Source organism: Sturnira hondurensis, unplaced genomic scaffold (assembly GCF_014824575.4).
Source record: "Sturnira hondurensis isolate 20B ecotype Veracruz unplaced genomic scaffold, ASM1482457v3 Scaffold0004136, whole genome shotgun sequence".
Taxonomy (NCBI): Eukaryota; Metazoa; Chordata; class Mammalia; order Chiroptera; family Phyllostomidae; genus Sturnira; species Sturnira hondurensis.
The window spans coordinates 43,307,178-43,319,932 of NW_028076767.1; the positions used below are offsets into that span (position 1 = coordinate 43,307,178).

At 36.3% G+C, this 12,755-nt stretch overlaps 1 protein-coding gene and 1 pseudogene across 3 annotated transcripts in view; one reads left to right on the top strand and one right to left on the bottom strand.

The window, feature by feature from the left end:
- The window catches only part of HAT1 (histone acetyltransferase 1), a 45,941-nt gene that overhangs the window by 7,647 nt on the left and 25,539 nt on the right, over window positions 1-12,755 (bottom strand). For all 3 annotated transcript variants that reach the window (XM_037044457.1, XM_037044459.1, XM_037044458.1), the window contains exons 9-10: window positions 8,540-8,691; window positions 3,641-3,757 (exon numbers count right to left, since the gene is read on the bottom strand). In XM_037044457.1, coding sequence (XP_036900352.1) covers window positions 3,641-3,757; window positions 8,540-8,691 — 269 coding nt within the window. The remainder of the gene's footprint in view (window positions 1-3,640; window positions 3,758-8,539; window positions 8,692-12,755) is intronic.
- LOC118985833 (protein YIPF5-like) lies at window positions 5,785-6,765 on the top strand (annotated as a pseudogene).

The window sequence follows — 12,755 nt, forward strand, 5'->3', positions numbered from 1 at the left end:
ATGAACAGATCTGAGAATAGTGGGGGAGGGAGTGTGCAGGTAGAGGAGAATGAAGGGGGGGAATAGAACTGTAATGGTATAATCAATAAAATATATTTTAAAAAAAGAATTAAAATATGCCTATGAAACAGTATAAAAGGTTTAATGCTAAAACCAAGCAGCTGCAGCAGTTTTTCCTTTTTTTTAGTCAAATTGTTCAAATTTATCTTTTCTTGAACACCTGAAAATTATTTCCGTTTAAAGATGGGAGGTGTTTCTGTGTACTTTAAAAAATGATTCTAGTTAATACAGGTTATTTTTATATCTTCTTGGCACAGATCCAAATTAAATACATGTTTAAAGAACTTTTAAAGTAGGTACAAATACGTCTAATATCTAAATTTTTTTAGTGGGAGAGTGTGTTTAAGTTGATATGTAAACTTGATCTCTGAAATAAAGGTAGCACAGAATCAATGAATTTTGTTATCAATAAATAAATAATTTCATAGCTCAGTAATAACTTACTGACAATCAAAATTATAATTTCTTTTCATACAATACATTAAAGTAAAAATGTAAATTTACATTGCAAACTTTCTCCATTAGGCAGGCATACATTTTGGAGGACCTAAAAAAAAATCCAAACTACATTCAATAGTTGGCAATTTTACTTCATTCTTAAATGTAGTTCTGCATTTGAAAATGCTGTGATAACAAGTACATGAATATCAGCTTGGAATGACAAACTGGAGAAAATCATCTGCATACATTCCACAAGGAAATCTTACCACTCCTCCCATGCCTCCAGGACACTAAACTCAGTTTCTAGGGTTCCCCACAGTTCGTGGGAGGTTTCCTACCATAAACACTGTGGCCTTCAAACCAGAGGGTGGAGGGGGACCCTCGAGCTTTCTTGGTTTTCCCAATTGGATAAAATTACTGAATAACTAAATTTATTCAAAAGTACTTTTCTATAAGTAGGGTTTGAACAAGAATCTAAAGAATTTTTAACTGCTTAGGAACTTTAGTGAAAGGATAGTGATAACTATTCTGGCTGTAAAGAACCTGAAGAGTTTAATAACCAGTTTTTGACTGTATTTCAGGTAGATGAAGTTGCTGGATAGGTGGGGATACTTAATATAAAAAATCATCATCATTCTTTAGAGTAGAAAATACTTCTTTTATGAACTATAAAAGTTCCCATTATTTGGCATAATTTTGTGAATACTATTTACACTCAGAATTCATCATCCACCATTTTTAGTCTGCCTGTGTAAAACATCACATAAATATCTCAGGTATTTAATTCAATAAATTATTTTACTGTACTAAAAACAGTTTTAATACTCTTTAATGTTGTCATGATAACATCTAATTATACCCAAATTTCATCATAAAGAAAACTTTTAGCCAAAAAATTATTATTTAAAGATCAAAACCTTTGGAAAATACTATTTCTACCAACTTTCTGATATTTCTGAAGAGATTAACATCCAAGAATAAAATGCTATTTCAGAAATTTTGGGGAGGAGATACCATTATAATTTATCATGACCTGTTATATGAAGATAATATAAAAAATTAATCTACTGAAATGCTTATAAAATGACTATGAAGAACTACATATATATATATGAATTCAAGACACAATGATTATTTTTGTAAGTTATTTTTACATTTTTATATTCAGAATGTGATATGTTTGAACAGAATTAAATGACAAATTAGGAAATACAGTTGCACTGAAGAATAACTGATGCTATAAAAGAGAACAGCAGGGATTCAATAAGGAATAATGTTACCCAACACACCATCAACATTCAAAATATTAGCTCTGTAAAGCAGAATAAAACTTGATATAGGAATTAATGTAGGAAAATCAAAACTAAGTTTACTTGACTTATTAATTACTAGTTATTTAAAATTAACTTTCTCCTTAAATATTAAGACATTCAAACTTGTCATTTATGTTTCAGCTCTTGTGCTACATAAGCTTACAGGTATAGTGTACATAAAAGCAGCAATCACATGGCAGGTGCTCAGTAATTATTTGTTCACTAAATTAACAAATATTCTCCCTAATCAGCTTACTGCCCTGCTGCAACTATTATTAAGAAATCCCCTGCCCAGCCTGGTGTGGTTCACTGGATTGAGCACCAGATTGCAAATCAAAAAAAGGTCACTGGTTTGATTCCCAATCAGGGCAAATACCTGGGTTGCAGGCCAGGTCACCAGTTGGGGGTGTGTGAGCCAATCAATCACACATCAATCTTTCTCTCCCTTTCTTTCTCCTACCCTTCTTCTCTTTCTAAAAATAAATAAATAAAATATATTTTTTTAAAAAACCCAAATCCCTGGCTTGTGTGACTCAGTGGATTGAGTGCCAGCCTACAAACTAAGGGGTCCCTGGTTCGATTTCTAGTCAGGGCACAGGCCTGGGTTGCGCACCAGGTCGCCAGTGGGGGTGTGCCAGAGGCAATAGATCAATGTATCTCTCACACATTGATGTTTCTCTCCCTTTCTCCCTCCCTCTAAAAATAAACAAAAATTAAAATTAAAAATTAAAAAAAGAAAAAACCCTCATTCACACAAGTTGGCATGGATAATAGCTACCTTAATAATGGCTAAATCTGATTTAGGAGGGGAAATATTTGAGTAAGAGGAAAATACTGGAGATGACAAAAAAAGAAAGGGAAGGAGCAGGAAGAAAGAATGTTTTAAAATAGAATAAATAATATTAAGTTGCACATTCAGCTAGGGTACAGTATAGAGTTATAAATGGTACAAAGGCTATACATAGGAAGACGAACAAAATATACAAGGGGAGACCCAAAAAACCCTGGAATTTGTTTATAAAAAATTGTGTATTTATTCTTACATGTTTAAACTTCAGTGTTCAAAACAGTTTCTGAACTTGTTGATTTTGATGTCGTTTTTGTTTCACCTCTTCCACATCAGCAAAACATTTCCCTTTGAGAAAGTTTTTCATCCAGGGAAACAAAAAAAGTTGCTTGGGTCAAAATCAGGTGAATAAAGAGGGTAGGGCACAGAGGTAGGCATGGGATTCCTGCTGTTTTTGGTCAAAGACTACTGAACACTCAGCATGGTGTGGGCAGGTGCACTTGTAAATCACCCATCTTAAAATGGACAAACACGTTGTAAGAGTCTTTAGAGAAAATCCACGGAAGCTAAATGCAGCCTCTCACAACAATGCCAGCTAGTATACTGATACAGATGGGTTCCTAGAATACTCATTTAGTTGCTGAAGCCCGTACTACACAGGGCCCGCCATCCAGAAGATAATTCATTGTTTTTGGAGGGTCCTCTCTTGTATATGACAAATAAGACAAGAGACTTAGAAAAAACTAAAGATAATTAGGGAAGAGTCTGGACATTTTTAAAAAGATGCATACAAATCGAAGAAAAAAATAACTATGGGTAGACTGCCCTTGGGTTTAGTTTTTAAGTGAATGAAAAAGATTTACAGCTTATACTGGAAAATTATGACAGAGTTCTTCTAATTCGAAGAATATTTTCCCTTTTGTAAAACTTAATTTAGCAAAATGATTTGGATTTTCCCAGACACTGGTATTTGCTAGACTTTCTTTTCCATCTTAAACAGGGACAAAAATATAACAGTTAAGACTCTTGAAAGTCCTACCTTGTATGGGCTAATTAGTCTTCTTTTAATATCCAGTCTATAGCTTCTGTATTGTTCAGCATCACTCATGTCAGTTACCAGTAGTCGAAGAATTTCATAAACCCGTCTAGCATGTTGCTAATAAACAAAACAAAAAATCGATAAACTTTTTATAGTACAAATAGTGACACTTTCCCAAAAGAACACAGGATCTACTGACTATATGTCATGGTCCAAGAACTGCGCCAGGTACCAGATCAAAAGCAATAAAAGACAGTCTCTGCCTTCAAGGAGGTAGCAGTCTAGTGGGTAACACAAATTGTTGAGGTATAATTAATTTAATGACAGGAATATGCATAGAGTATAATGGTCACATAACCTGGGAATGGGAGAAATGTTAGAAAAGGATTCCTGGGGGAATCCTGAGCTAAATCTTAAAGGGAAGGGAGCATGCCATTCCAGAAAGGAGTGCACAGTGTGTGTATGCACACACACGCATGTACACACCTGCAGAACAAAAAGAGCTGGGCAGCGCTCGAGCACAAAATGAAAAGCAAGGTGCAGAAGTAGAATGAGGTTGGAGCAAGAGCACAGAGTCTTACATACTGTGTTAAAGAGTTGGGCTCTTCTCTAGTAGATGACAGAAATGGGGAAGTGAGCAAAGTGTGCAAATTTAAGTTTTAAGTAAAGCATTCTCCCAGCTACCTAGAAATGGTAGCAAAAAGAAGGGCAGGCAGACCAATTACGAAGCTGAGCTATTAAATCAGGCAAGAAATAATGAGGGCATGAACTGAGACAACACAAGTAAAAATACTAAGGGAACAAGGATTCTAAAAACACAGAAGAGGAAGGACTGGCTGTGGAGGAGGGTGTGGAATGACAGTGAGTTTTCACAGTAAGAGATTTAAGAGGCAGAAGAACATAAATCTGAAAAAAATTCTAGTCTAAAGGTGTGCACTTAAGCAATGTCAGTACATAGGCAAGAGTTAAAATTGTAAGCCTGATTAAGATCCCCCAGGGAGAGCATACACAATGAAAAGGGGAGAGGTCAGAACCCTACAGTGCAGTGACAATTAAAGGGCAGGCAGAGGACAGAGAAATACTAGAATTAAGAAGCTCGTATCCCTGAAGCCAAAGGAGTAGCCCACAGTTTTTGTTTGTGTTCTTTCACTTACATATTTATTGGGGGTGGGAGAGAGACTGGGTATAGGTAGGTTGGGAAGATGATATTTGAACTGTTAGAAGGGAAACCAGGGCTGAGCCTGAAAAATGAGTACTATCTGTCTAGGGAAAGATGGAGGAACAGGAGAGGGGTTACAAAGGGAATAGTACACATATGTAAAGGAACAGAAAAGGAAGATGTAGCATAGCTGGGAAATGGCAAGAGGTTCAGTAAAGCCAGAGCATGTAGGAAAGTGGTAGTGAGCTGAGGCTACCAAGGTAGGCAGCAGGGCCATGATTATGACGGGCTCAAGATTTTAAAAAATATGTTCATATTCCTTTTCCTTTACAATCTGAGTTATTATGTCCTGGTTAGGTGGCTCAGTTGGTTAGAGCATCATCCCATACACCAAAAGGTTGCGATTTTGATCCCCAGTTGGGGCGCTAGGAGAGAGAACCAATCAACTGTTTCCCTCTTATATCAATGTTCTCTTCCTCCCTCCCTCTTTTCCTAAAATCAATAAGTATATCCTCAGATAAGGATTAAATAAGTAAATAAAAAGATGAGTTATTCTCATTAGTAAAGGTTTAAAACAGTCTGGAGATAACAGTTATTTCTAAAACATATTTTATTGTAAAGCCAGGAAGCCATTACAGTGTTTTAATGCAGATGAAGATAGAAAGTTTGAGTTCCAATTAAGCTGTTTGGGTCAGTGATCAGGAAACTTTTGGCATAGTTTTGGAGCTCAGGAGGAAACTATGGATTGAAGATTTAGATGAGATCTCCTAGGCAGAAAAAACAGAATGAAAAGAAATGAGAACTAAATAAAGAACTTACATTTAGGAAGCATACAGAAGAGTAGAAGCCAGTGAAAGTATCTCAAAATAGATGATCAGGGAGTTCCAGGATTATCTGGTGCTACTGGAACTACTGCCCCTACCACCTCTGAGGCTGATCATTTTTAGTGTCACACTCTGACAACTGAAACACAAATTTCTACCAACTTACAACACTGATTACCAATCACAGCAGTCCTGTAACTAGGGAGGAAGTGGAGGACCCTACAGCAAACAGTATGTTGGCTATGACTACATGCATCAAGCCAATCTGTCCCTCCAGACATGATGTAGCCACAACAGCCACATACTGGGCAGATTTTCCAGCCCACTCAGGCAAGTATTCCAACTACACCTCAGCCATTCTATGGAAACAACTTTGAGGATGAGCCACCATTATTAGAAGAATTGGGTGTCAATTTTGACCACATCTGGAAAAACCAGTAACAGAGTTACATGCATTAAAAGTAGCAGATGGCCCTGGCAAGGTACTTCAGTTGGTTAGACCATTGTCTTAACATGCCAAGGTTGTAGGTTCAATCCTTAGTCAGGGCACATTCAAGAATCAACCAATGAATGCATCAGTAAGTGGAACAACAAATCAATGTTTCTCTCTAAAATCAGTAATAATAGTAACAACAACAACAATAATAATGTAGCAGATGGCAGCAGCATGAATGTGACTAATCTGGCAAGATCCATGGTTTTACATTTTGCCTTTGGAACCATACTGTTACTGGCTAGCAAAATCCAGTTTGCTCATGTATTGGGGTTAGTGCAATTGGTTGTCCAGATGTTTTGCTTACTAAACTTAATCAGTATGACAGGTGTTTCACTTGGTTGTGTGGCAGGTGTCCTTGGATACCGTCTTCTTCCCATGATCCTACTTTCCAGCTTTTAGTGATATTTTGTTTGCAAGGAATGGTAGCTATCATTCTCACTGCTGGAATTATTGGATGGTATAGTTTTTCTGCTTCCAAATTTTAATTTCTGCATGAGCCAAGGAAGAATAGCAACTATTAGTAGCATACCCTTAAGCTTTGTTATATGGAGTCTTTTGCCTTAAATTCAATTTTTTAACTGAATTTCTCTGGGATGTGAATATCATTGGGCCAAATAACACAAAAAGGACTTTGAACTCAGACTGAACCAGCAAACTGCTACTGTGCAATTCTCATGCAGGTCTAATGTTTTGACTATTGGAGCAATGGATGTAAGCACGTATTTTTTCTTTGTTTTTATAGAACATTTTATATCAGATTTACCTGCAGTATGATTAGCTTTAAATATTTGTGCTTATACAGATGAAAGTGTTATTTCTTTCCTGTTCCTGCAGCCTTTAAACAACATTTTTCTTAAATTATATGATGTTTTTGATAGATTTTTATCAACTGTGGGAAACTAACCACAGAGCTGGTAATCTTTCCTGAAAACAACCCAGTCAACTGTAAAGAAGACCCAAGACTTACTGCAGAAATACTTTCCCAAGGATCAGGAAAGAAAAATCACCTACATTCTCAACTCAGAGGCACTTCAAACAAAAATGTTATCCTAATAGGGAGTTTAGGAGTTTGCACCTCAAAAATTTGACATTCCTTTAAATTACCTCAGGAAATTTTTGCTAAAATTTAAGGATGGAGAAATTCACAGTCTGCCTTACTGTTGATGTGAAACATTAACACCTGTTTAAATATTAGCATTAACTAAACCATAGTGACCTAGACTGGCCACATTAATGCTCATAGATAGATCTTCATGTTTCCTAGGAAAAAGAAAATGACTAACCTTTTTTGAAAAAAATATTTAAAATGTGCCCTGACTGGTGTGGCTCAGTGGATGGAGCACTGGACCACAAAGCAAAAGGTCACCAGTTCGATTCCCAGTCAGGGCACATGCCTGGGTTGTGGGCTGGGTCCCGAGTAGGGAACACACAAGAGGCAACCACACACTGGTATTTCTTCCTCTTTCTTCCTCCCTTTCCCTCTCTAAAAATAAGTAAATAAGATCTTTTTAAAAATACTTAAAATGTCACAGTTTCAATATTGCAGTTATAATGTAAAGTGCATTTGATGCTTATTAATTAAAATTTTCCTAATTAAAAAGATCACAGTGGAAAATCAGGAACTGTAGTGCCTTAGAAGGCAAGAGAGGGTAGGTCAACAGTATCAAATGTTAGTCTGTATTATGGGAAACTCTTCATTCCACATACTTTCATTATCTAAATCCTACCCAAGGCAAACCTGAAATACTCTTAATTCCACTGTTTATGTAAAAATAATCAATTCCCTCCTCTCAACTCCCATGCTAATTTTTCTTTACCTATCATAAGATATTAGTACTTTAGTCCTGGCCAGTGTGGCTCAGTGGACTGAGTGCCAGCCTGCAAACCACAGGGTTGCCAGTTCAATTCCCAGTCAGGGTGCATGCCTGGGTTGCAGGCCAGTTCCCCAGTAGGTGGCGCACAAGAGGCAACCACACATTGATGTTTCCCTCCTTCTCCCTCCTTTCCTTTCTAAAAATAAAATAAGCTTTTTTAAAAAGGTATTTACTACTTTAAAGTTGAAATAAATATAAAGTGAAAGTTAAATGTTTTACTTCAACCTTTCTCCCCGCCAATACCACTGTCTCCAGGAGTATTATCTACTTTACCAGTTTTGAGAAAGATTTTCTTAAAAAGCAAAAATGAAATCCTACTACCCATTTGTGTTCTGCATGTTACACTTAATATCAATTATCTTCCCATTTTATTAATGAGGAAATTGAGGCACAGGAGGTAAACTAAATTGCCCTAAGCCACAGAGCAAGTGGTATAGCCAGATTTGAACCCAGGCAATCTGGCTTCACAGCCTGTAATCTCAATTATTATTTCCCACACATGTATTCTTAATGTATTTGCAATATTTAAGTTATGTACTTAAATACCTTATTTATTTTGAACTTTTGTTGTGCCTCTATTGCCATATCTTCATTGAATCCTTGCATTAACTTTTCCCGGGAAAAGCAAGGCAAATCTTGACAAAGCTTCACAAGTACAAAGTCTCTTAATTTCACATAGCTTTTGGATGGATCTTCCGCTGAAGAAATAAAACAGAATAACTTCCTTTACCCGACGCAGTATCTTTACCACTTGTAATCTCAATATACATGCTAGGCTAGAAAGGCACATTTTCTTAAAACAATTTTACAAAAGTTACAATGAGAAAGGATTATCCCTTACAAATCAAATAATACTATTAACTTTCCCAAATCAAGTTATAGGTGCAATCCTTTTTGCAAAGACATCTGAGGTCTGTCCAGAAAATGTTCAGCTGTTGTTAGCATAATCAAAACAGTTTGCACGACAACTGTGTAACCTGGGAGCCAAGGAGAGTAGGCTGGAATGTGCATGCGTGAACAATGATGTCCTCACTGTACTAGTCAGTGGGGACACTAGATGCTGTTGAGTGAGCATGTGTACTTTGTGGCTGTCACATTCAAAATAACTAAGTAGAGCAATGTATGTGCATCAAATTTTGCATTAAGTTTAAACATTCCTCCACAGAAAGTATTTGGATGACTCAAAAGGCTTTCGGGGATGATGCAATGAGTACAGTGCAAATAAAAGTGTGGCACAAATGCTTCAAAGATGGTTGAGAATCTGTTGAAAGTGATTCTTGTTCTGGAAGGCCTTGCAATAATACCTGAGCATGTTAAACACTTACAGGCTGCAATCCACAGGTTGGCGACTAACAACGCAGGAACTAGAAGGTGATCTGGGGATTCCAAAAGCTACTATGTCTGAGATATTGACACAGGATCTTGGCGTGAAATGTGGCACGGCAAAATTCATTCCACAGCTTCTGCTACCAAAGTAGAAGGAATACCATGCTCCAGTTGCTAATGACTTGATTCAAACTGCTACCAATGAACCAGATTTCCTCAAAAAGGTCATAACTGGAGATGAATTGGGGGTCTAACGCTATGGGATCCTGAAACAAAGGCCCCATTTCCCCAATAGAAGTCGCCTGGTTCTCTAGGCCTGAGGAAGGTGCAGCAAAGTCACAGCAAGATCAGATCATGTTAACTGTGTTTTTTGACTGGGAAGATGTTGTCCATCAAGAGTACATCCCTCCAAGCCAAACAATTAATGAGTACTATCTCAATGTTCTTTGTTGCTTGAGAGATGCAGTATTATGAAAATGACCACAGCTATTGGCTACTGGTGATTGGCAGCTTCATCATGACAACATGCCTGCTCATGCATCACATCCTGCGCAGAATTTTTTGGCAAAACATCAAATCACCCAAGTGACTCAGTCCCCCCTATACCCTAGATTTGGCACCCTGTGACTTCTGGCTTTTCTCAAAACTAAAATCACCATTAAAAGGGAAGAGGTTTCAGACCACCGATGAGATTCAGAAAAATACAAGGCGGGGGTGGGGGGTGGGGGGAGCAGCTCATGGTGATTCCAACAAAGAATTTTGCAGTGTTTTAAACACTGGAAGAGATGCTGGGAGAACTGTGTGAGATCCCAAGGTGCCTATTTTAAAGGAGACTGAGGCATCACTGTCCTATGTATGAAGTTTCTTGTATCTTCTTCAATAAATATCTCTTTTTCATAGTACGTGGCTGGATACTTTCTGGACAGACCTCATATGTTATTTGTGAAATTAGAGTGACTCCTTTCTAATGTAAATTTTTGACTGATGCATTTAGTTTTATTTTCAATTAAAGTAGCTGTTTAAACAAGAGATTCGTTTTGGATAATCAATTTCAGTTTTGAATATTTTCTGATTTCTTAGGATTCCAAAGCTCAATTTATATAACTTCCTTACTTTAATTCAATAGCCTTTATAGTCTGCTATACTTCTTTCACTTAATTAAAAACAATTCTTTCTTATGCAAAAACAAATCTTAATTTGGAAAAATGAGAATATGGTTTTGATCATTTTTTCACTGCATCTGAATAGCATAAATCTTACTTTATGTTTGTCTATGTTATTCACATTAGACTAAGTAATGGACAAGGAAAGCATCAAAACATGATGGGTAGAAAGAATACTGTACAATCAGAGAGCATGGGTTTGCGTCCCATTTCTGTCATTCACAGGTGTAGGACCTTGGACAAGTCATCTCACTCTCTAAGCCTTCATTTTCTGATCAGTAGAGGGCTTTGAAACAGAGAATGTTAAAATCTGAGCTAATTCATAGATCACAAGACTTAACATTGTTACAATATCAATAATACTCTACAAATTACTCAATGCAATCCCTTTCAAAATCCCAGCTGGGTTTTTTGTTTGTTTCAGAAATTAACAAACTCATCCTAAAATTCATATGGATACGCAAAGAATCCAGAATAGCCAGTACAAACTTGAAAAGAAAAAACAAAGTTAGAAGACTCACATTTCTTAATTTCAAAACTTAGTACAACAGTAATGAAATTGGTGTGGATAAGGAGAGACATGTAGACCAAGGAATTGAATTGACAGTTAAAAATAAACCCATACATTCATAGTCCAGACAATTCAATGAAGCAAAGAATAGTCTTTTAACAAATGATTTTCAGACAAAGGGATCACCACAAACCAAAGAATGAAGTTGGACCCCCTTGCCTCACACAATACACAAAAATACACTTAAAATGGAGTACAGGCCTACATGTAAAAGCTAAAACTATAAGAACTCTTAGAAGAAAACACAGGAGTAAATCTTCCAGCCGTCTGGTTAGGCAATAGTTTCTTAGATAACAGAACCAAAAACATGAGCAACAAAAAGAAAAAAATAAATTGGGCTATTATAAAAATTTTAAACTCTTGTTCTTCAAATGATCCACTAAGATGAAAAGACAAACTGTACAATGGGGAAAGTATTTGCAAGTAATATTTATGAGACTTGTATCCAGACTTCTTATATAGAAAACTTTTATAATTCAGTAAGACAGCCCAATTTTTAAAATGGGCAAAGGATCCATTTTAAATCTGTACACATTTTTCAAGAAGATATACAAGTGGACACAAAAAGACACTTAACATCACTAGCCACAGGAAAATGAAATCAAAATAAAATGAAAGACCATTTCATGTACACCAGAATGACTAGACTAAAAAAGCGAACAAGTATTGATGATGGTGTGGAGAACTGAAACCTCATACATTTCTGGTGGACATGTAAAATGATACAGCCACTTTCGAAAATAATGTGGTAGTTCCTCAAGAGGTGAAACATAGTTACCACATTCTCTGTAATTTCTACTCCTAGGTATGCCCACAAGGCATATGCAAACGTTTCTGTTGTCAAGTCATGATCCTGGAAGAAACAAATCATTGATTCTATCTATAAAGTCATACAACTGAGATGTATTCAAATGCTATATACCTTAAGATACTGACATCCTCAAAAGGAAGATGGTACATGATATAAAGAACTATTTTCTAGTATTGTATTTTAAAATGAAGTGCTAAAAAACAGAAGAAAATGGGTGGCAATTACACCACAAATACCCATGTATCCTGTAACAAAGACCACCAATGGTGAGTTTTAATGATCACTCTATCTGGTTCTACGTCAAAAATCATCTCAATATAAACAATACCCTGAATTGCAAAGGGAGATCCAAAGCCTGCTAAAAACCCACAAAGTTAAGAAAAATTTACAAAATAATGGAGAAACAGGCTATTGAAATGACTGAAGAGTAGAAAATTCTACTTTTTAAAAGGACTAGGTATGGAACCTAGGAGAAATATCTTAATGAGAAGAGCCGATAAGGCATTTTTAGTATTTTATAATGCTGAGAAATGTTCATGTTGTAAGTAAAGCCTCCCTAGTTTTCAAATTCAGAAGTCCTTTAGCATGTTTAGCCTTTTCTCGTTAAAGACTTCAGTTTGCAATGAATGAAGGCTACCATTATTGACGACTCTTCACTGAGATTTAAAAAGTAAAATTCTTTATTTGCTAATTGGCCCTAAGTATCAAGGACTTTATTGGTTGGAGCAGACAGAAAAAAGTGGTTAAAAGGCTTCACAGAAACAATCCCTGCTGACACACTACCCACTAGAGAAGACAAAGCTACTTATGTGAACTCTAAATCTCCAGATTAAAATCACCAAAAAAAGTCCAAGCTCTGTAAGTGAACAGAAGCTAAACAATTTTCAGCTT